The sequence below is a fragment of the Bos javanicus genome, chromosome 12 (genome assembly GCF_032452875.1).
Source record: "Bos javanicus breed banteng chromosome 12, ARS-OSU_banteng_1.0, whole genome shotgun sequence".
Lineage (NCBI taxonomy): Eukaryota > Metazoa > Chordata > Mammalia > Artiodactyla > Bovidae > Bos > Bos javanicus.
In genome coordinates, this window is record NC_083879.1 from 78,220,655 (window position 1) to 78,245,681 (window position 25,027).

Here is a 25,027-nt window from a genome sequence, read left to right on the forward strand (position 1 = left end):
GGTTCAGTCACGCATATACATGTGTCCATTCTCCCCCAAACTCCCCTCCCATCCAGGCTGCCACACGACATTAAACAGTTTCCTGTGCTATCTAGTAGGACATTGTTGGTTATCCATTTAAAATATGTTGATAGAAGTGTGCACATACCCATCCCAAACTCCATAACTATCCATTCCCTGCATCCTTCTCTGGTAACCACAAGTTCTCTAAGTCCACATAAAGCTCTTTATAAGGGCATTATTGCCATGATGGTTTTTTTCATAAAAGACCAAGACCCAGAAAAGTAAAGGAAGAAATTTTCCTGCAGATTTGCAAGGCATGTAAACTTGTCTGGGGATTCTGTGTTATTCACAAATCCTTCTCCTACTGTGGCCACAAATGTTACTTCTCTGCTTCTAAGCAACAGCTAATGATGACAGTCATTTTCCATATGGTACAAATGTACTGTATGTGAGCCTCAGAAATGACACTCAGCCTTCTACGTCGTCAGATGTGCAGTTTAGACAGAAAACCAGATAAGCAAGGCGAGACTGAAGGAACTAAAGGTATCACCCTGGAAGGAGAGAGGTTATGCGGTGATTTAGCTCTGGAAATAATATGAGGTTATTTTAGATGACTGGTGATATAACTCCTTTTCATCTTTTTGGAGGATAAACTGGAATTTAAGTTGATGTGAAGGATTTAGATATGCAATGCTTTTCTTGGTAGTGAATACAGATAACCACTGGGATGGTGAATATGGAATCCCATTGTGGGCTGGCCTTAAAATGAGCCCCAAGTAGCTGCTATCTGAGACAAGTGACAGGGCTCATATAGAGGGCCCAAGTTTAGCCTAGAGAATTCACAAGTCTTATAAACCCTTGATTTTAGTATAGTCGTTTCCCACTACATTAATGTTTCTAAATGGGGACCAGCCTGAGGACCGTCTCAGTCTCCTCTGCTTATGGCCACATTGAGACAGATGTGTTGGGTCACATTTCTTTTCTTAAATATCTTCTTAAATTCATTTTGCTGCTTCCTGCCCCTTATATAGCATGTTTTCTCTAAAGTCTGATGCATAACTACATGATCCTTTAGCTGCTTGAGGCCACTAGGCACACGCACGACCATATACACAAATTCCTATAAACACATACACAATTTTACTCACACACACATACCACACACACACCATGCCTGGTGCAGTTGTGTCTCAGTCAGAACAAAACTCTATGCTTATTCCTTCAGGATTCTGCTCTTCATTAGTGGCAACCGAGAGAATTTACACATCTCAGGGAATGTTTAAATAACTGCCACATTTAAGCTGGTCCTTTGGACACCCACAAGCAAACCCCAAGGAAAAGGCTCTAACTGTGGAAATCACCACTTGGTAGTGTCAGAAAGATATGACTTTAAGCACACATGTCGGTTAATTCCCTTTCTTTCAAATTCTTGCATAGATGGGTGCTAAGTCGCTTCAGTCACTTCATTCATGTCCAACTCTTGTGATCCCCATGGACTGTAGCCCATCAGGTTCCTCTGTCCATGGGATTCTCCAGGAAAGAATACTGGAGTGGGTAGCCATGCCTTCCTTCAGGAGATCTCCCCAACCCAGGGATAGAACCCGCATCTCTTGCATCTCCTGTATTGGCAGCAGATGTAAGATTTGTTCTAAAAAAGCAGTTACATAAGCAAAATATCTGCAATATAATAGGTGCTCCATAACCATTGCTATTAATTTAGTTAGAAATCTATTGTACATATATCATCAGAGTACTTTTATTTCTTAAACATTACAAAGAAAATATTTCCAATATCCCAACTTGTTCTTATACCTCCCGCTTGGCAGATACCTCAGCATGAATCCTGTAAGTTAAACAGAGTAGTCTTTCCTCATCTTTTCAAAAAATGTTTAAATATAAGTCAAGAAGACTTCACAGTCCTTTGCATGAATCTGAGGCACTTATGATATTACATATTGTACAAAATTCTCTCTTTATAAAGTCCATGGAAATTAAAAATTAATATTCTTAAGTTTCACCATGTTTCTATCTTTAATTCTCCTGACCTTTCCATTTTTAAAAAATCTCATTGTTTTGTAAACCGAGTTGATAAAACAACCGTTCACTTATTTTCTAAGTACTCTAAAAGGAATACTTAAATTTTATTTGGGCTAGTATAGAAAACTACACCCAAATCCAATTTTATATCATCTCTGGTCTTACTGATATTTTATAAAATACCACCAAGTCCTAAAAGCTGCCACTGGATGGAAAGTGAAAGTGAAGTCACTCAGTCGTGTCCAACTCTTTTTGACCCCATGGACTGTAGCCTGCCAGGCTCCTCTGCCCATGGGATTCTCCAGGCAAGAATACTGGAGTGGGTTGCCATTTCCTTCTCCAGGGGATCTTCCCAACCCAGGGACCGAACCTGGGTCTCCCACATTGTGGGCAGATGCTTTACCATCTGAGCCACCAGGGAAGACCTAAAGTATCCAATAGAATGGATGTGTTTGAGTCACTCAGTTGTGTTCAACTCTTTGTGCCCCATGGGCTGTAGCCCTGTCAGGCTCCTCTGCCCATGGAATTCTCCAGGCAAAAATACTGGATTGGGCTGCCATTCCCTTCTCCAGGGGCATCTTCCTGACCCAAGGATCAAACCCAGGTTTCCTGCATTGAAGACAGATTCTTTACAGTCTGAGCCACCAGGAAAGCCCACTGGATGGGGGAACCATGAAATGAACTGTCCATACCTGAGATTCTCCTTAAGTCCCAAAGGAAGTAATCCATAATTACTCTGCAGCAGCAGGGAGGAACCAGAACAGTCCAGGGTGCCCGTGATGTGTGGTCCCCCAGCTTCTGGTCTCAAAGTGGATGGTTCAGTCATTACAAACGTTAACCTGAGCTCCTGGTTGAATCTTGCTCTCTGCACAGTAAACTTTTATATGCTCAACATTTACATTTCCTTACCTTTTCTAAGTATCTCATTCTTGGGGATGAGATGTCATTATTTGATACCAAGCCATGAATAAATTTCTCTCCTTTCTCAGGAATGATAATAAGGTGTCAGGAAAATCTTCATCTGTTCTATTTCACCTAGCAGCTCCTTCTTACATGTTCCTCTTTTAGCTTCAGGGGGATTTCTGCCATCACATTTGGCAGTTTGCAATACCTGTTTCTGCCACAGGCCACTGGTCTTCTCAACTCTCTTTAGGATAGGAACTGTCTTGCTTAGTCAAATCCCATTATTTGTTCCATAACTGCCTTAGGTCACCATTTATTACTGGAGAAGAAGCTAAAGCTTTACTAGTAATGCTATAAATGAAGCGGTACTCAAATGTTCCAGCACCAGGGACCAGTTTCGTGGAAGATAATTTTCCCATGGACCGGGGGGTGGGGGGCATAGTTTGGGGATGATTCAAGTGCATTACCTTTATCGTGTCCACTTTATTTCTATTATTACTGCATCAGCTCTGCGTCAGATCATCAGGCATTAGATCCAGAAGGTTGAGGACCCCTGCTATAAAGGACACAGCTGAGATGCTCATCTATCTGCTTTACAAGAAACTGGGTCCATTCAAAAGCAAAACTTTAGGTGCTGACTGAGTTCCTGCTTTATTTGCCCTGTCTGCTTCACAGATTAACATAATCAATTTCAGAGGTCAGCCTTGAAACCCAGGACATACAGGTCTCTGAACAGACATATCTCTGCCTAAAAGCTGTCCTGTTATTTGGCTACCATGTGTGCAAATCAATTAAGCAGAGATTGGAACAATTGTTAAAAGACAACGCCGAAGAGAAATGAGGTCGTGACAGCACCTGGCAACCGTGATCTCTGGAAGCAGAGCATCATACCGTACAGCTTAGTGTCTGTGACTCAGAGATGTTTATGAGAAATTCCTAGTTAAGAGGCAATGAAAGGACACAAAAAGTTGGAAAATTCTTTTCAATTGGGATTTGTATGCGTTTCATTCTGACTCTGGATATGGTTTGAGTCTCTAAAAATAAAGCAAATTAAATGTCTCGGCTGGAAATGGTAAAACGGTATCGACAAACTTCCTTCTTGAGAGTGAGACTTTTAAAACTCAATTAATACTGAGCTGAAAATACAAAAGAAAAAAATGGCATAAATGGCTGGTCCTTGAAATAAGTCCTCCAACTTCTGGAAACTGTTTTTATGAGTAACACTGCTCATAAAACCGTGTGGCCAGTTACGTATCTTCTTCTCAAACAGTAAATGAAGACTCATGGAAAGAGAAGGCAAAATGCATGGGTGTGCACACGATGCGACTGCACAGATTTGATAATACAAATCCCAGAAAGAGAAAAATGCAGACATCTCCCCATCACTGTTATGTCTCGAGTAGCTGAAAAGTCTGCCAACACATATGAGATTTTTCACAGTACACTCTTTTTTTTTTTTTTTTTTTAAGGATAATGTAATGAGCTGGAGCTAAGAGTCAGCATATGAGAGGTCTTTTAATTTTTTTTTTTTTTTCAGACATTCGTCTCTGAGTCCTGAGTACAGTGTGGAGCTGGCTGAGAGGACTTACTGAATGATTCAGGGGTCGTGAGTTCAGATAATACTCTCACCCATCTTCCCTATTTGTAGTCTATTCTCTGCATCAAAGTTAAGTTTGCAGTATGATGCCTAATCTCCTAGTTGGGTGAACACGTTTGAGAAGCCTTGCCTTTCAACTTGAACAAAAATGGGACCTTTAAACCAGGCTCCTGAATTTTCTGCTGTTAGCACACAGCCGCTTCCTCACCCAGAAGCTTTCCTTCCCCTCACTTCTCCTCTATTGTCTCCTGCCCACACGATATCTTTTTCTACCTTCATATTCATTCATGGAACAACCTAGACACATTCTGCGGCCCACATGCACTTAAGAAGAAGCCTACCTACAGGTTTCCCTCTGTGCATCTCTTCGCTCGCCCACACGAGCCAACCGTTCCTCACCACTTCCTCCAACTTTCCTCTCCTGGGTTTGTACTAATTCCTTGCTTTTCTCCACTTTTAATGTGGCTTGTCTATTTTTTAACCATTTCTCTTTTGTTGCTTTAATTTAGCAGCTTGCTTTTCTTCCTCTGCCCTTTTCTTCATTTCTGCTTCTTTGACAATCTGACATAATGTTTTTATCCATCTAAATATATCATTAACCATGACTTCAGTAGAGCGGCTGAGCACACACACACACCTGGGCTTGTAAGAAAGAAAACAGAGATTCCAAAATGGCAACATGTAAGAGGAAAGCAAAAACTAGAACAAGAGAAACACACGAGTTGATTAAACGATGGTATCAATGAGGACTAAGGACTCAGGAGCCAAGAGCTTGGGTTTCCATGCCTATAAGAAGTAGAAAACAGAGTCCTGAGCCCCTGTGAGGCTGGGGTCGGGAAAGGTGACCTCAGGTATACAGACACATTAGTATTTAAAAGGGTCCAGAGTGTAATACTAATGAGGGGATCATTAGATAGGTCAATCAAGCACAAAAGAGACCATAGCTACAGATCCAAATATAGACAGGAACTAGTAAATGAGAAAGGCAGGAATAAATACTATGAGTAATGACACACAGTAAGTAGTGTGGGGATAAGAAACTATATGAAGAAAATCAGATTTCTACTTCATGCTGTAACATTTCTAAATAGTTGCAGTAACAACAACAATAACAAATATTTGCCATACAATAAACTGCACATGTTAAAAAGAACAGCCTGAGAAATCGTGACGTTCTTCACAGAACCACAATCAACATAATGAACATATTGACCAATCTCCAGGGTTTTCTAGGGCCCTTTCATCATCTCTCATTCCTGCCTCAGCCCTTATGCCCAGGCAAGCAATGATTTCCTTTCATTATCATAGATAAATCTGCATTTTCTAGAATTTTACACACCTGAAATCAGAGAATATGTACTTTTTCATCTAGGTTCTTCACTCAACATAATTATCTTGAGATTCACCCAAGATATTGTGAATATCAATATCTCATACTTTTTATTGCCAAACAGTAGTTACTATAAGTGGGCTTCCCTAGTGGCTCAGTCAGTAAAGAATCTGCCTGCAATGTAGGAGACCTGTGTTTGATCCCTGGATCAGGAAGATCCCCTGGGAAAGGGAATGACTACCATTTCAATACTCTTGCCTGAAGAATTCTATGGACAGAGGAGCCTTGTGGGGTACAGTCCATGGGGTTGCAAAGAGTTGGATATGACTGAGCAACTAACACTTTCACAGTCATCCTATAGATATACTTGTTAATCCATTTACCTGTTGATGGAGGCCTGGAGTATTACCAAACTGGGCTTTTACAAATAAAGTCTTTGTATGTATGTGTGTGTATTAGTCGCTCAGTTGTAACACAGACCTTGGAGAGCACACAAATACTTTTAAAACAATTGAGACACAGTTTTTTCACATGAAAACTGCAGAAACATCCTTGTAAATCACCAGGTTAAAATACAGTTAGTAGATAAACTTACCCTGGTTTCGTGTCATTTACTACACAGTGATAGGTAAATGTCCCAAACATCTGAACTCCTAAAATGCCGTAAAGAAGCAGAAAGAAAAGGAGGAAAATGGAAACACTCCATATTTGTTCTCCTGATCGCCTAGGAGGAAAAAATAAAGTAGGTAAAGCTTACCAAAATATGTCATAAACATTTTCCCTTAATTTATGTAAAAGCAGTGCTTACTTTAAAATATTTGTAATTCTGGTCCTTGGTAGCTCAAATCGGAAATAAATCCGGAATGCCCGGATCATAATTAGTGGCCGTGGGATCCGCAACATGCCCCAAGGAGACATCTGATCAACTATGTCAGCGATTTCAAACACCTGCAAATTCAGAGGTGAACAGATAACTCAGACTTTTGCTCAGCATTGCGTGTAGTCAGGACATATACAAACAGCATTACATAGCAAAGCACATGCCAAAAACAGCGTCATAGGGCATCATAGCACGGCTTGTAGTGAAGATTCACACAGACAGCATCACACGGTGTCATACATGAACCCCATTATCATCCCCCCAAAAAACTTTCTTTGGAGTATATTTTGAAGCTATAGCTCTCTTAAGAGAAACAAATACATGAATGAATCAAAGTGTCATTAATCTTGTTCATTTCCTGAATGATTGATCAAGGCACAGTTTTTATTACAAAAATAGAGTAAGTATGCCAAATTTTCCTCACTACTAACAGTCTTTGGTGGAAATTTCCAAGTATCTAGAACATAGATTAATGGAGAAAGAGTTAATAAAAATATTATGAAAAAGAATTCCATTTACCAGCAGAGGCAAGAGGATAATTAGAAAATGTTTGTCAATCATACAATAGTCACTAAATGGAAAAGAACACATTTAATATGCAGGATGAAATTAATTGTTAGAGACGTGAGCTTTATAAAAATAAGAACAGCTTATCAATATGAACCATGATGAGTTTCTGGGCTGGATGATGAATTTATTTTATTCTGAATTTTTTAAATGAATAATATAATAAGTTCAGTTGAATTAAATACAAAATCAAGCCTGAATGAGTGCCTGGGAACGAATTATACTGTTTTTAATAAAATCTCTCCTTCAGGCCTTTTAAATATATGTTCCCTATTTCTCAAAGTAAGGAATTTTCCATTTGCAATACACTATTTATGCTAACCAATATATATCCCAATGTATTTATATTATTTTAGCTATTTTTAGTGAGAATTTAGTCATTTAAAAGACTGGACTTTTGATTTTTAAATACAAATTTTTATTCTACAAACACAGAAACCTCACTCCATGTTCTTTCCCTTTATTTCAATGAATATATTTCTAATGTCTGTTTAATGAGAAATAATCTTGTATGTACTGATTTTTATTTCTGATTGAAAAATAATTCAAACATCTGACTGATGATGATTAAAATGTCAGGCTTTTAAAAATCAATAAACATTAAAAGTGTTTCTAGACAATTACCCAATCACATTTTATATATTATATATATATATATATTCTTTAATATATAAATTTAGATTTTCAATGAAAAATAATGCCCATTTTGGAAAATATACCCTTGTAAGTTAAAAGTATTTAATTACCTGTAACACCAATGAAACCCAAAGGCAAAAGACCATAAATCCATCAAAAACACACCAGCGATCTTTCACGTAGGAACTATCCCCCTAAAAATAAATTTCACATGGCATTATAAGACAAAATGAATAATTTCCAAAAAAATCTGTGGAGGGAATAATCAAGTGCTAATTTGATATAAGCTATCTACAATTGTTGCATCATAACTGAACAGACTTTCAAAAGGAAAGTCTTCCAGCATTTTAAATGACATTATATATGAGGAAAATAATTTCTAAAACACAAGTAACTGCAAAACTGTGCATGTAAAATTTTAAATTCATGCAAAGAGAAAACATCACGATTTTTACACATAGATTAGCCACATAGATTCTACCACATAAGAAGCCAGAGGTCATCCTACTTAATAAGCAGCTCTGGTCCTTAAACCAACTCTTCCTATAAGAACCAAAAGGATACAGTGGTCAGTGAAGGACTTTGAATCTCTGGGAACAACCATCATCAGCAGAGAATTAACCCGTAATTCACCTTGAAATGAATTAGAGGTGAAGATGAAGAAATGTGCCTTCATTTTTGAAATATACATCTATTGACTTTAACTGGGATTATAAATATAAAAGAAAGATAAAGAAGGCATGCTACTTTCCTTTTTTAACAGTTCTGACACTGGAATGCATTATTTTTATAAAATGGGACTTTTAGGAAAAAACTTTCCTTTCACATAACAAAACAGTACACCTTATGAGGTTGAAATTGGAAACCTTTAACTAGAAAGAAAGACTTCAATAGCTCGCTCAGGACTGCACAATTAAGTCACTGCTACTGCTGCTGCTGCTGCTGCTAAGTCACTTCAGTTGTGTCCGACTCTGTGCAACCCCATAAACGGCAGCCCACCAGGCTCCCCCATCCCTGGGATTCTCCAGGCAAGAACACTGGAGTGGGTTGCCATTTTCTTCTCCAATACATGAAAGTGAAAAGTGAAAGTGAAGTCACTCAGTCATGTCCGATTCTTAACGACCCCATGGACTGCAGCCTACCAGCCTCCTCCATCCACGGGATTTTCTAAGCAAGAGTACTGGCAATTAAGTCACTAGTTCTGTAGCAATCTGTGAAACTCAGTTCTGAGTCCAGTCACATGGTTACCAGCTCTAAGTGAATCTGTTTAGAAAATAAAAATAGGAACAGAAGACCAAGACTTTCAATAAAATGGTAAAATATGTTGCAGGATATTTAGGAAAATAACCTAATTTTGAGAACCTTCTGCCAGGAGTAACAAACAGATTGTCAGAAAGTTTCCTTCAGAGGTTTCCAGAAATAATTTGTTGTTTGCAAATCTAAAGCTAATGAATGATAATTCACTTAATGAAAGTTATATGACTCAGATATGAAGTTTAAGCCCAGCTTAGTTAGCACTGGGTATCCATGTACTTTATTTTTTGGGGCTCCAAAATCACTGCAGATGGTGACTGCAGCCATGAAATTAAAAAACACTTACTCCTTGGAAGGAAAGTTATGACCAACCTAGATAGCGTATTCAAAAGCAGAAACATTACTTTGCCAACAAAGGTCCATCTAGTCAAGGCTATGGTTTTTCCAGTAGTCATGTATGGATGTGAGAGTTGGACTGTGAAGAAGGCTGAGTGCCGAAGAATTGATGCTTTTGAACTGTGGTGTTGGAGAAGACTCTTGAGAGTCCCTTGGACTGCAAGGAGATCCAACCAGTCCATTCTAAAGGAGATCGGCCCTGGGATTTCTTTGGAAGGGATGATGCTAAAGCTGAAACTCCAATACTTTGGCCACCTCATGCGAAGAGTTGATTCATTGAAAAAGACTCTGATGCTGGGAGGGATTGGGGGCAGGAGGAGAAGGGGATGACAGAGGATGAGATGGCTGGATGGCATCACTGACTCGATAGACGTGAGTCTGAGTGAACTCTGGGAGTTGGTGATGGACAGGGAGGCCTGGCGTGCTGCAATTCATGGGGTCTCAAAGAGTCGGACACGACTGAGCGACTGAACTGAACTGAACTGAAGCATGTACTTTATATAAGAGGATGTAATGCCGAGTGAAACACACACACCCATACACACCAACTACACACACACATCTTGTGTAGATATACAGCTACGTACATACCCAGTTAATACTATATATAAGGCCAACTAATTTATAATAAAGTTATAATCATGGTGGGAAAACTAATCCTGTGGAGAGTTAAGAGAAAACAATGCTAGTTCTCAAATGAATGCACAAATAATTTTACCATTGGCACAAAAATCAACCAGACTTGGTGTGTATTCAAGAAGACCCACAAAAGAGTTATAAAAGCAAATTTGGGGTTTGGGTGACTAACAGGACAATAACCTATTAAATTAGCGTTATGATCATCATATGATCATATCTTACAAAGATAAAATCTATATCATAAAATGCTACTGGTTATGTATTCACATATGTACATGTTAAGTATAGAGCACATAATTAAGGGATAATATAGCTGTCTTCAATATCCCATGAGGAATCTTCTACCATAAGCATTAAGTTTGTTTTGTACACTGCACAACTTAAAATATTAATTAATTGTAAAACTAAATATAGACAATATAACCAATATAAAATGAGTCTAATTTTGACTGCCATCCTAAAAGATAATAAAATACAAATGTTTAAGCTGCACTTTTAAATTTCCCTTAAGTTTTGTTTGATATATTGAACAAATCTGTTAATTCATTCACTCAGTAAATAGAACATTTCTATGCTCTAGGCGGCATTCAGGCACCAGTGATACAGAAGTGAATAGAACAACACCTGCCCTTATGTAACTTATATTCTCAGTTACTTTTTAAAAAATGTAAAATGTACACATTCTATTTCGATAAGTGTTATCAGAAAAATGGGCTTCCCAGGTGGCGCTAGTGGTAAAGAACCCATCTCCTAATGCAGGAGACAGAAAAGATACAGGTTCGATTCCTGGCTTAGGAAGATCTCCTGGAGGAGGGCATTGCAATCCACTCCAGTATTCTTGCCTGGAGAATCCCAGGACAGAGGAGCCTGGCGGGCTATGGTCCATAGAGTTGCAACAAATTGGACACAACTGAAGCAATTTAGCATGCATGCATGCATACAGAAAAATTAAAGTATATATTTTCAAATCAACTTTTATTAAACAAACATGTTCTTATATGTTGAGCAAAAAAGTGAAATAATATCACTTGATCTTTATTTTAAGAACTAGGCATAATTGTGCTTGTTTTAAAAATGTAAAATAATTCCAAAATGAACACAGAAATTTTATGAGGCTCAGCAGAGAACTATTTTAAAATAGGAACGATTAAACGTAAATGCTAGCCAAGAAAGAGAATATTAATAATTACAGACTATTGGGTACAGAAGCACTCAAATGAGATAAGTTTATAGAAGATTTTTCCCAAATAGTATTATTTTTTTCCTGTTTTAAAATTTAAAAATGTTTCACGTAGTATCACTACAGTTAACCTCCTATTGCTCATAATTTGCCTTAGTAACAAATTATATTCAATTAGATACAAGTTGAGAGCTTCTCATTATATTGAGGGTTATTTAAAATACAAAAAACGAGGATAAATAATGGTATTTCCCAGGGAGGGGAACAGAGTGGCAAGGAGCCAAAGGTGGAAAAGAGACATAATTTTCCCCAGAATATCCCTACATATGCCTTTTGACTAATGGTCATGTGTTACATTTTTAAAATAGATCTTTCAAAGCTAACTTTTTTAAAAGGTGAAAATTCTAGCATTAACAAAAATCACTCAGTTGGTGTGAATAAAGTCAAATTTGAAAAATATGAGCCTCACAAATTTACAATGTAAAGTCATCAGTAACAGAGTTGGCTGGATTTTTATTTACTATATAGATTTATAGGTTAAGGAAATTGATGTTGAAAAGCTGACTTAAGAGTATATTTTGAACTCTATCAAAGGATGATTATTTTAAGTCATTTTAGAAGTTCCGGTTGGATTCCAAATAAAACAAAAGCATGCAAACACACAACTGACTCAATGGACATGTATCTGAGCAAACTCTGGGAGATAGTGAAGGACAGGGAAGCCTGGAGTGCTGCAGCCCATGAGGTCACAAAGACTCCGACATGACTTAGCAACTGAACAGCAACAATGCAAGCACATTCTAATTTCTAATGACCTCATGAAAAGTGGTTTAGCAAAAAAAGTTCTACTGTATAATACAGAAAGCTATTTCTGAATTATGAAGTCATTTGAGTTGAATTATCTGGAATGTTCTCTGTGGTGGATGTTCCAGCAATTCAGAGTGGTATCTGCCTGTCCCAACAAGACCACCACACTCTAGATTGCATGGAATGGTCAATTAAAACTAGCTTCTTTTAACTTGCCTGGTATAAAACATGAAATAATCCACCAAGCAGAAGTTTTACACAGTATTTTTTGGTTTCAGTTTCCAGGAGTCCTTCAATATTTATAAAAACCTTTGAGCTGTGTAATAGTGATCCGAGATACAAAGACCAATAACACTCAGATTTTTCCCATCTTTTTTTTTTTTTTAACCTTTTGCCCTTTAGCATTCATTGTCCTTCATGCTGTTCTGTCTTCCTGAAAAATTCCCTGAAGTCTATGCCAATTTTTTCCTCCAGACTTTGGTCTGACCACAGCCCACTCTAATCAGTGCTTTTGCTCATATATCATGCAACCAGCAGCAACTCAGCTCTTGTATATAAATAAGGTTCATACCGTGTAACGGACAGAATAGTCCTTTGTAACTCCCATCTAGCTATTTAATTAACTTATATTTTAGTTCCTGTAGTTTGGGTTTCCTACTTAAATCTTCTCTAAACATATTCTCTGGCACTGTATTTTTTAAAAAAGGTCTATCTTCCATTCCACTGTCAATGTTTGAGTTTGCTCTGAAGATTAATAGTATCTTGAAACTTTAGACAATTTCATGCGGTATTCCCACTACCTTGCACCATGATATTAAATGAATGAGATAAGCATATGAACCATGTCTTTTGAGCCTCTGTAGATTACAATGCAGACAGTAAGAAGTCAATGCTTATGCTTCATGAATGCATCCGTGCACCTATCCGTTCACTGAAACTACTACTACTGTCCCTTTAAAGGAATGCTTCTTGGTCGCAAAAAGAGAAAGATGTAGTACATTGAAAGGTACTACCTTAAAATTAAGACTCTTTTCCTGAATAATCATGAAAGATCACAGATGAAATTATGAGATAATTTTTGCGTATTTCTCAGATTAGTGTAGTTTGAATCAGCAAAGCTGACATGCCATGCAAATAAGAATTGGGTCAAAGTTTAATATGGGCTTCCCAGGTGGCACCGTGGTAAAGAATTCGAGTGCCAACACAGGAGATGCAAGAGACAGAGATTCAGTCCCTCAATGGAGAAGATCCCCTGGAGGAGGAAATAGCATTGCCTGGAGAATTCCATGGATAGAGGAGCCTGAGGGGCTACAGTCCATGGGGTCACAAACAGTCAGACATGACTAAGCACAGCAGCACAAGGTTTATTTAATTTTTGCATTATAATGAGATTGCAAATATGACTGAATTGAAATTGAAATCATATCAATCATTATCAATACTCACTAAGGCTCCGTAAGGACAAAATACCTTTTCATGAACAGAACACAGGCTCTGAAACCTGACACTTTGAAGTATAACTGAAGATAAGTGGGACCCTGCTGTGTCCCCCACATTTTGTTTGTACAAAAGCTCTAGCCTCCTAGGCCTTCCTGGAGTTCTAAAGAGCAAACTCAATCAGGAAAGTGAGAAAATATGGAAACATAGAAAAACAGTTTAATAAGGCCAAATAATAGCTGAACCATAAAACAAAGTCAAGGAGCTGTAATTCCTCTTCCTGGGCTGTAGATAAAATTCTGAGCCATATCCTTGAGTTGTTATGCAGTTACTAAAATCCCACAAGGTGAAAGAAGTTAACGGCATGCTGAAAACCAGCCCCTAGACCCAGACTAGCTGGAACCAGAAGGTAGTTACCACACCACCAGCTCCATGAGCTGGTCATGCACTCCTTGACCTTTTCCTCATCCGGCCTTTAAAATCCCTTCCCTGAATCCCTTCTGGGAGTTTAGGTCCTTTAAGCACTAGCTGCCCATACTCCTTGCTGGGCTCTGAAATAAACACTATAGTTGCCTTGACCACAACCCCGTGTCAGTAGATTGGCTTTACTGGGTGAAGGTGAACAGACCCAATTTTGGTTCAGTAACATAATCTCATGTTGTACTTTGCGTCTGATACGTTTAACTCATTGTCTCTTTTTCAGTTTGTATTTTCAAAGACTCTTCACCATAACTGGTTAAACGGTGCTATGATTCAATGTATCAGTATGTCCAGATCCTTTTAAAATCCTACTGTATTCATGTTCAAGTTATAATACTTGCAAATAATAAATTGTCCCTCCCTCCTGCTTCCAAAACATGGAAACAGAACCTAACACACAGGAAGGCCCATTGGTACTTGAGAAACCGTAATCTCTCCCAATATGAAAGAAAGGTTTTAATTTGCTTGTTGCATCAACAAGAAATGAAGAGGAGAGAGTGCTTGAGTTATGGGCAGAAATCAGCAGGCTGGTGCCTGAGGAGATGAGTTATACAAGAGCTGTCTATCAATCTTTATAAAGGTAAACACTTGGAGGCTGCCAATCAATTATACAGTATAAGAGAGGAACTTAAATTGCCATGCAAGGATTTAACAAGCAGAGAAAACAAACACATTTACCTGAAGACATTCACAGGGATATAGTTTGCAGTCACAAAACAATATGCATGGGTGTAGTTTCATAAGCACATGATTTATTGTTCTGCATTCCCAGGGCCCATCTGTCACTGTGTCTTAGCATTATTATTTATTACTTCAACAATGCTCAGAGGATGCATGCTACTTTTTAGCCAGGTCTGTTGCCAGATGAAAAATAGACAACTGAGAATTGTCTGAAGACTTCACAGTCTGCACTACATGGAATGCTTCACAAAAACACAAACATATATCACCCCGATGCTTTATTTTTGCCCATAGGAATTTGGTTGAGCTACAGTGCTTCTCAGAACAGGAATTCGTGGGAGAGGCAATTAGAAACAAATGATCGGGGAGTGAAAATTAATTGGCAGATATAGTCAAGCTTGGGAAATGTTATAAAAGATGTGAAATCCTTCAAGCAGATACATGCCTCTAATGAAACTTTCGAAGGACATTTTTTGCCAGAAGGACTCTGTGCTTCAATTTCTATCTCCTGCAGTGCATGGAGCGTGTGATCTCCACCGTGAACTTCTCAAACACAAATCAAACTATGTCACTCATATTCCGATCCCCATGCCTCTTAACTGACCACAGAAGGAAGACTGAGCTCCTCACAAGGCTGCAAGGTCCTCTGAGATGCAGCTGGTCTCCCTTCCAAGGGTCCTCCCCGGCTGTTCCCTGGGCATACCATCTGCTACTCCTCACTCTGACTACGCAGAGCACCCCAAGGCTCCAGTCTGTTCCAAGGCCGTGTGTCTCAGAGCATTGCTTTCTTCTTTCCATGAAATCCTTTACTTCCCTCCCCATGACCCCCACCATAGCCCACACCTCCTTATCCTTCAAGACAAGACCTCAACATTCTCTTTCTTCAAGACTTTTCTGGGCAGCCCCAAACAGATTTTGTCACTGTTTTTTTTGGTGCCCCCTTCCCCCTATAACTTTTCCAGACCACTATTACAGCATTTTCCACAAAATACTGATCTCTCACTATCTGAGTTCTCACCATACAAATGTTCACTATGCACATTTGCAAAAATACTTGCCCCAGTCACGGTGTAACTAGAAGAACCACTATTGTGTATCTGCATGTGTGCAATGGAGACACTGCCATTGTCCACAAATCCTGGAAAAGGTTAGGGTGTGCATACGGCTCCACAGCTCTTGGGGGCTAAATCTGGTGCTGGCATTCTTTATCTCCTTAACAACTGGAAAGTGTTAAGTGCATCACTACCTTCTCCTCCCTATTTTCTCCCTGAAGATTAGCCTTTCCAGGGACACAGGATTTGAGTCTATTGACCCAAATAAAGTATATGTGTAAATCATGTTCTATTTTAAGCATCAGGTTACACTTTTCTTGACAAATTTTCACTTTTGAAAAAAGCTGTACAAATATTTTAGTTGGAAATAAGTACATTGTAAACATTCACTATTAATAAGTTAAACTTAATAGTGGACAATTTCTTTAAAAAATTTTATTTCATCAAGTAAAGACCAAGCAAGTCTAAACAAACCAATTTAAAGAAAGGGAGTCCCATGAAAAAAATACTAGGATCAAATGGTTTCACAGGAGATTTCTACCAAAAGTTTCAAGCTAAAACAGTTTCAAGATTACTCAGATTATTTTAGAGCACAGAAGTACATATACACAGCATATATATACACACTGAATAGCTAGTATCAAGCCTGATAGAGATTAAACAAAATTTAAATAAGAAAAGTGATAACAAATATAATGAAATAGTACATTAAAACACAACAAAACTGTGTTATGACCCAGCCAGGTGTTTTCTGGGAATGTAAGGATGGTTTGATTACTAGGAAAGCCACACTATTATGAGTCAAGGGGAAAAATAATCATTCAACAAAATGTAAAAGCTGTTCATGATACAATTCTCAAGAGTTGAAATTTATGTTTAATCCCTTAACGTGATAAAATATTCAAACTTCAAATGCAAAAACATATACCTTGTGAAGCTTTTTTGGGTCATGACTCAAAGAAGCTAACTCTAAAAGAAAATACTCGTGACAAGTGGGGCATCATGAATATGGATTGTGTACTGGCCTCCAGTAAGAAATTACTGCTACCTGTGCCCAATACAATATTTAGAAAAAAGACTTTATCAGTTGGCAATGCGTAAGTTGTTTCTAAAATAATCTGATTTCTCAGAGTTGTCTTAAAAAGAAATAGAACTGGACAAGTATTGATAACTACTGATGTTGAGTTATAGTATATAGTATTTGTTCCAACTATAATCTCTACTTTCATGTAAATTTTAAAATGTCCTTAATAAAATGTTTTAAAAAGTTAAAAATGAAGAGAGTAATGCATTGATTATGATTCCTCTCTTTTAAAGACAGCATACAATGTATTACATGTAAAAAGAAGCAATGAAGTTGACCCAATAAATACATCTTAAGCATTGGCTCATTAAATTCTCAAAAATGTTATACAAAATAAGGCTCTTCTTCATCACAATTACTTCCCTTGAGATGTTTATACAGCCAGTAAATAAAAAGACTCAAATCCTAATTTGAGTCAAAACTTTCATTTGTCAAACGCTAATACACATTCTGCTGTTTCATTATACCACTGTCTCTCTAAATAGCACAATTTAAAATACTTTTTGGAGGTGGAAACAGCAACACACTCCAGTATTCTTGCCTGGAGAATCCCATGGACAGTCCATGGGATCACAAGAGTCAGACATGACTTAGCAACTAAACCATCAAAATACTTTAGAGACAGGATCATCTATAATACTGAGATGAGATTATTGGGCTGGCCAAAAAGTTCATTTGGGATTTCCATTTAACCTCTATAAAGGTTAGTGTCATAGGAGGAAGAGATACCCCAGGATAGAAATTTCCCTCCTTTTCTCATTTTTTTTTCTTTTATCTTATCTTTTCTTTCTTTATTTATTGTCTCCCAGTGGCACCAATTTCATGCTACACATTCTTGTCTTACAGTTTTGGAATTCCTTTCCATTTAAAGTCTCTCTTTTTACTTCTTTACATTTTTAGTATGCCTCAGGCAAATGAGATCCTCCTGATTATCATTGCCCGGCAAATTTATCACATAACACTTATTCTGCATTCCATAAATCAACAGGTGCCTCCTTGGGTTAGGTGGCATGATCACCCTGTAGGCGGCATGAAAGACCCTCCTCTGGCCTTCAGGAAGCTGGAGGTGGGGCCTCAGATATTCCAAGACTCTATGCCTTACACGATTGACTTCACTTTTATAATACTCTTAAATGTATCATGTTTTCACCAATATCTGGAATTATACCCTCTTAAAAGTACTTCAATATCAGTATTTTATCATATTAATATTTAACATATTAAATACTGATAAAATAAAGAGATGTTTTATTTGACTGAAATTAACATGAAAACATTAAATGAATTCAGTGTGCTTTGGTTTTGAGCTTAAATAACATGGAAACACTCACCTTGACAATCCCCCGGATGTGCATTTTGGCGATCATCTCTGCTGTGTAGAGAAACATCAACAGAGTGTCCAGGGTGAAGGTCACATACTGCAGAGGAGGGTAGTGTTCGAAGGTCATGGGCGTGTTCATACAGACTGAGATGACGCTGATGATGGCACAGATGCGCAGCAGAGAGTGAACCCACTGTGGAGATGGCCCAGAGTTACTATCCGATGCCATAAAACATCTGAAACCTGTGTTATGAACCACACTATTTGGAAAACGTAATACTGAGTTGGAAATATTGGGCTGGCCAAGAAGTTCATCTGGGTTTTCTGTAACATCTTACAGAAAACTCTGAACAAACTTCTTGGCCAACCCAACATTTCACCACTAGGGAGAAAAGGGGGCCTTCTCTGGGGGCTCAGATGGTAAAGAAACGCTTGCAGTGCAGAAGACCTGGGTTCAATCCCTGGGTTGGGAAGATCCCCTAGAGAAGGGAATGGCTACCCACTCCAGTATTCTTGCCTGGAGAATTCCATGGACAGAGGAGCCTGGCAGGCTATCGTCCATGGGGTTGCAAAGAGTTGGACATGACTAAGCAACTAACACTTGGGTTAGGGAGAAAAGGAAGAACAAAACTAACATATTAAATACTGATAATGTGCTAAATATTTTCAATATATTTTACATCATTTAATTCTCAAAGCAGCCTAATTTCCACATGGAAGCACTAAGACTCAGGAAGGTTAAGGAGCTTGTCTGTGGTCCTGCATTAATAAAACCTCACCTCAATGTGAACCAGGTCACACTACCCTAAAGCCCCTGATACTTACTGGGACATAAGGACACAGTAGAGCCTCATTCAATGAAAATATGTAGAAAACTGATATGCTATTACTTTCATACTTTTTATGTACTGTGAGCACCTAGACTCTGAGGCCATATTTATTCTATCTTCCCTGGAATCTAGCACACGGGCTCATCCCAGCAGACTCCAGATGCTTCTTAAAGTTAACTGATATATAACACTTCCTGTATGTGGGGCTTTCATTCTATTATCTCATGCTAACATGTGTGTATGAAAATATATTTTAAAATCTGCTCTCATCCTATATTTTCAAAAGTTAGTAATAAATGAACCTTTTTATTTTTGAGAACATGTTTCATATAAATTTAGCCCAGATATCTCTCCCCAAAATGCCAAAAAACACATTTTTGTGCAATGCTGGCAGTGCACTTGCTATTTGAGGTCTTTCCTTAATCCTAACATAAAGAAGGAATTAAAAAGTTAAAGATGTTTCCGTGTGTGTATACATGTGTATAAGCGTAGGACATAAATCATCCATATAATATCTTCTTATGAAAACTAATAGCTAGGATAAAAAATATTAATGCATTTGCATGTTAAACCCACACAATTAATATTACTAACAAATCAGTACACAATTCCTAAACATAATTTCAATGTGTTATCTATTGAATAGCCTATATATATATATATATACACACACATAATATATGCAGTCATATTAATCCTTTAATATACTCTCTGTGGGAAAAAAAAGCTGTTACAGTTTCATGGTCGATGGTTTCTGAAGCCATACAAGCGAACAACCACCTGAGATGAAAAACAGAAAAGGCTGTCAGATCTTTGAGGAGACTCAGACACTTGTAGGCTGGTGAGTGGGTTATAATATTAACCTGACAGTTGTAATATTTGCATGAAGACGTAATGCCACTGATTTCCATACCATATAAGTCACTGATGATTAACTTTAAAAGTTGATGTACTTTTCATGCCAATTAAGAAGCACTTCAATAAACACCACGTGTAAATTTAGACCCATCTGGGCCTCCAATACAAAGGATCTAATTACACAGAAGAGCCTCAAAAGATGAGTTCTCCCACAAAACCATCATGAATTTACAGAATGAATTCTCGTTAAGCATTAATCATTCTAGTTAGTCTTCCAAGCCTACATCTATAAATCTACCTTCTTCAGAAGGTCTCAGAAAGCTCTGTACTGGTGGACGCTAAGAAAAAATGACTGCTTTATTTTCTCTTTCGTTCAAAATTCCCTAAACATGAATGGGAAAGACCTACTATGTGTTGGAAATTACACTGGGCTCTGAAGACACACCAATGGAAACAACACAGTTGCAACTCATCACCAATGAGCGATATTATGCCTATTTCAGTCTAAGATGCATCACATATACATTTATACAGAAATCATTTTTTACTTACATCTACACTGGAGAAGACTCTTGAGAGTCCCTTGGACTGCAAGGAGATCCAACCAGTCCATTCTAAAGGAGATCAGCCCTGGGTATTCTTTGGAAGGAATTACGCTAAAGCTGAAACTCCAGTACTTTGGCCACCTCATGTGAAGAGTTGACTCATTGGAAAAGCTGGGAGGGATTGGGGGCAGGAGGAAAAGGGGACGACAGAGGATGAGATGGCTGGATGGCATCACCGACTTGATGGACATGAGTTTGAGTGAACTCCAGGAGATGGTGATGGACAGGGAGGCCTGGCATGCTGCGATTCATGGGGTTGCAAAGAATTGGACATGACTGAGCGACTGAACTGAACTGAACATATAAAGTAGGATAAGTGGAAAGAGAAGAGGTTCATTTCATCAGTGGTTCGGGAGGGTCAAAGCAGGAGACTTTCAGAGTTAATGGGGGCAGGGGTGACACGGATAAGGAGGACTGGACTCGTCTGTGTGTGAGTGCTAAATCGCTTCAGTTGTATCTGACTCTTTGCAACCCTATGGACTCTAGCCCGCCAGGCTCCTCTGTCCATGGGATTCTCCAGGCAAGAATACTGGAATGGGTTGCCATGGCCTCCTTCAGGGGAACTTCCCAACCCAGGGATCAAACCTGCATCTCCTGGGACTCTTGCACTGCAGGTGGATTCTTTACCACTGAGCCACCTGGGTAGCCCGTCACTGGGAAAGCATCTCAAGACAATGGAAACAATGCGAACTGGCTGGACACCTCAGAGGAGCAGGAAGCCACCGATTAGTGGACAGTGTATAGATGCAGGAAAGATAGCTGCTGTACAAGTTAGAGCCACAGTATAAAGGGCCTTGCATGTGATACAAACTACTGTTTAAAATTTTCAATGTAGGTAATAGGGATGTTTCAATGATTGTTAAGCAGAGGGCGATGTGAACAGACACAGAAATGTGGAAAAGAAATGTGAGCAGCTGAGAAGTGGTCTGGAGAACAGATAAGAAGGGAGAGGACAGAGGGGACCAAGGCTGATCATCTTTACTACAGTCAAGGTCAAGGGAAAGACAAGCAGCTCAAGAGTGGCAGTTCATTTCCTGATTTCAGCTCCTGCTGTTGAGTTTGATAAGACAGTGGATCCTGTGCAGGAGATCAAACCAGTCCATCCTAAAGGAAATCAACCCTGAATATTTACTGGAGGGACTGATGCTGAAGCTGAAGCTCCAATGCTTTGGCCACCTGATGTGAAGATCTGACTCAGTGGTAAAGACCCTGATGCTGGAAAGACTGAGGGCAGGAGGACAAGGGGGTGGGTGATAGAGGATGAAATGGTTGGATGGCATCACCAACTCGATGGACATGAGTTTGAGCAAACTCCGGAAGATGGTGAAGGGAAGCCTGGTGTGCTGCAGTCCATGGGGTCGCAAAGAGTCAGACACGACTGAGCGATTGAACAACAGGATGGCTGTTGGAAGCTGAGCTTCCCAGTTCTGCAACAATGCCTTCAGCCCCAGCTCTGGCTGCTAGACTGTCTCCTCATGTACAATGATACTAGGTGTAGCTGGGCTTCGCCTCAAGTTCTTGTCAGCTTAATTAGGCAGAGAAGGTGACAAGTTCTTCACAGACACTACCCTCTATCTCATTAACCTTTACTTGCAACTCAGAAGGAGACCTTTAATTCCCAACATCTGATTGTCTCCTCGGACTCCTGCGTGGTGAGGATAAGTGAAGAGATCCCTTATCACAGTCTCCAGCTTCAGGTTGGCCGGAGAAGTGGCATTAACTCCACATTCTGTGACTCTGAGGAGGAGATGCACAGAGGGCAGGTCGGGGAGCCACCTCTGATGCCTCCTCTGTGAGTAACTCACACGGCATCTCATTGTGTCATTGGAATCGTTTTCATCTCCCAGACTCCAAGACTCACCCACATTCTACTGCCACTCAGACCTTTCACATCACAGGGACAGGAGCTTCTGAATTAAATGAATCAAAGCAGCTTCATATCAGCATGTGCCTCTCTATTCTTATTTAAAAAAGAAACTTACTGGCTTGTTAATCCAGAGGATGTCTGCGTTGTCCGACAGAGATTCATCGGGACCAAAGTCAGTAACCGGCTGGGCCTCCACCCTGGAGCTCTGCTTCCGTTTGAGCATGCTGAAGTTAGCTCTGGGAAGCAAGTTCAAAACCACAGTCTAAGAGAAGAAAGATAGAGTGAGTTAGTCTCCAAACCATCCTTACCCTGATCACAAAAATGAAGTCCCCATGCAAGCCTGCATATATTCATGCTGAGTTATTCAGTCATGTCCAACTCTTTGCAATCCCATGGACTGCAGCCCACCAGGCTTCTCTTTCTATGGGATTCTCCAGGCAAGAATAATGGAGTGGGTTTCCATGCCCCACTCCAAGGGATCTTCCTGACCCAGGGATCAAACCCATGTCTCTTATATCTCCTGCATTGACGGGTGGATTCTTTACCACTAGTGCTACCTGGCAAGCTTGTTAATTACACTCAGGTTCCATTTACTGTATATAATAAATACATGCAACTAGAAAGGTTAAAGGGGCTTCCCTGGTGGCTCAGCAGGTGAAGAATCTGTCTTCAATGCAGGAGACCTGGGTTTGATCCCTGAGTCAGGAAGATCCACTGAAGGAGGAAATGGCAACCCACTCCAGTATTCTTGCCTGGAAAATTCCATGGACAGAGGAGCCTGGTGGGCTACTTGGGGTCGCAAAGAGTCAGACATGACTGAGCGCACACACACACACACACACACACACACACACATGTGGGATCTTAGTCCCCCTGGTTGTGGATCAAACCCACATCTCCTACACTGGAAGACAGAATTTTTACCACTGGAACATCAGGATAAGTCCCACCTCTTGTCTTTTTTATGCAAGCATGAGAAAGTCCAGTCTTGAGGCAGCAACCCAGGCCATCCAAGCAAATCTGAGGTTTAAAAGAAGTTCTAAACTATAGAGTCTAAGGTGTTCATAATGGACCAAGTTGGTGCTGAACTACAATTAGGAGAACTTCTAAAGGCAGGTAAGGGAGGGTCAAGGTCCTTCCAGCAGTGCTCACCCATGAGGATGCCTAATCAGGAGAAACGCAGTAGTTTTATCACCAGGAATATGCACTGGCACACTCTCTGCTCTCCCTGGGGCTGGAGAAAGAATCCTTGCCAAAGAGAGTGAGTGCCACGCAATGCTCGTGGGAACTCAAGAAGAACAAGGCAGTATTTGCAGTATGTGTAAATACGTGCAGTTTTCACTGGGAAAGAGAACACAGAAACTCAGGACCAACTGCCTGGGATCTGATTCCCTGTGTTCAAACATCTACCTCTGTGTCTGTTCCCCTTGATGCACCAAGGTAGGTGCATCTACCTGACCCTCCTATTCCCAGAAGAAATTAAGCTAATTGCCTTTAAGGTGTGGTAGGTGTTTCCAGGCTGCCTTGTCCTGAATATTGGATTTGAATATGGGTTTTACAGGAGGCTGCACTAATTAATTTTATTTTACATAATTGGAGTTAGGGACTCTTGACATCCATATGTAAATATATGCAGAATATTCAAGTTATGTGTGTTCTCTGATTTATGGGGTGGGGGGGCATTTGGTGGCCTCAATTTCAGATGCTTCTTGAATGACAGTCTCCTATGAACCAAAAAACTGGATACCAAATCTTAAATCCTTAAAAATAACACAACACAAAGGAGGAAACAAAGAGTGATTTTACAATGTTGTTCCAAGACGATATAAGAAAAAATTTATTGTAATACCTTTCCACCGGACCAGTGGAAGGCCATTTATTTCTCTTCTGATCTGGCCATAGTTAAGGCCTGAAAATTACTTGATGTGTAAACGTGACATCTTCGCACATTAATTCTATGTACCTTGTCTTAGCAATATCCCATCAGGAGCAAAACAGACTTTTGACTAAGGATTTGTTATCGTGGAGAAGGAGACATCCAGAATCTTATTTTTTCAAAAATCTCCATGACAGGAATATTTGAGCTGCTAAAACAATGCACCATTGATGAACGACGCCAAAACAACGCACCATTGATGAACGACGGTAGTTATCAAACCACTTTCACCCTCGCTTTACAAACACAAAAGTGCCACCAAATCAGACACTGCCCAGGAAATCCTAGGGAAGCCACACGTACAGTAAAACGCAACAAATGTGTTTACATCCAGTCGTAATACTCTTCATAGGGTCTACATGGGGGCTCATTGTTAAGATGGCTCATCATGTTGCCCTCACAAACAAAGAATAAAACCACAGTGATCCTTGAGACTGACCAACCTGCCCAAACAAGATTCTGTTTTCTCACTGGCATCTGCCTTCTCAAAGCTATGAGACTCTGTTTTCTCACTGGCATCTGCCTTCTCAAAGCTATGAGACTCTGTTTTCTCACTGGCATCTGCCTTCTCAAAGCTATGAGACCACCAGATTCTAGGCCTTTGGCTATGTGACCACAGGACTCAACTGCAGGCTAAAAATTAACCA

General features: G+C 39.4%; 1 protein-coding gene across 2 annotated transcripts in view; it reads right to left on the reverse strand.

Annotated features, from left to right (window-relative positions):
- NALCN (sodium leak channel, non-selective) overlaps positions 1-25,027 on the reverse strand; it is a 300,944-nt gene that overhangs the window by 256,973 nt on the left and 18,944 nt on the right. Inside the window, exons 2-6 of one of the 2 annotated variants that reach the window (XM_061435321.1) lie at positions 22,560-22,706; positions 18,295-18,477; positions 8,064-8,147; positions 6,679-6,818; positions 6,466-6,594 (exon numbers count right to left, since the gene is read on the reverse strand). In XM_061435321.1, the coding sequence (XP_061291305.1) occupies positions 6,466-6,594; positions 6,679-6,818; positions 8,064-8,147; positions 18,295-18,477; positions 22,560-22,667 (644 nt within the window). In that variant the 5' untranslated portion in view covers positions 22,668-22,706. The remainder of the gene's footprint in view (positions 1-6,465; positions 6,595-6,678; positions 6,819-8,063; positions 8,148-18,294; positions 18,478-22,559; positions 22,707-25,027) is intronic. The other variant, XM_061435322.1, reaches the window with a different exon arrangement.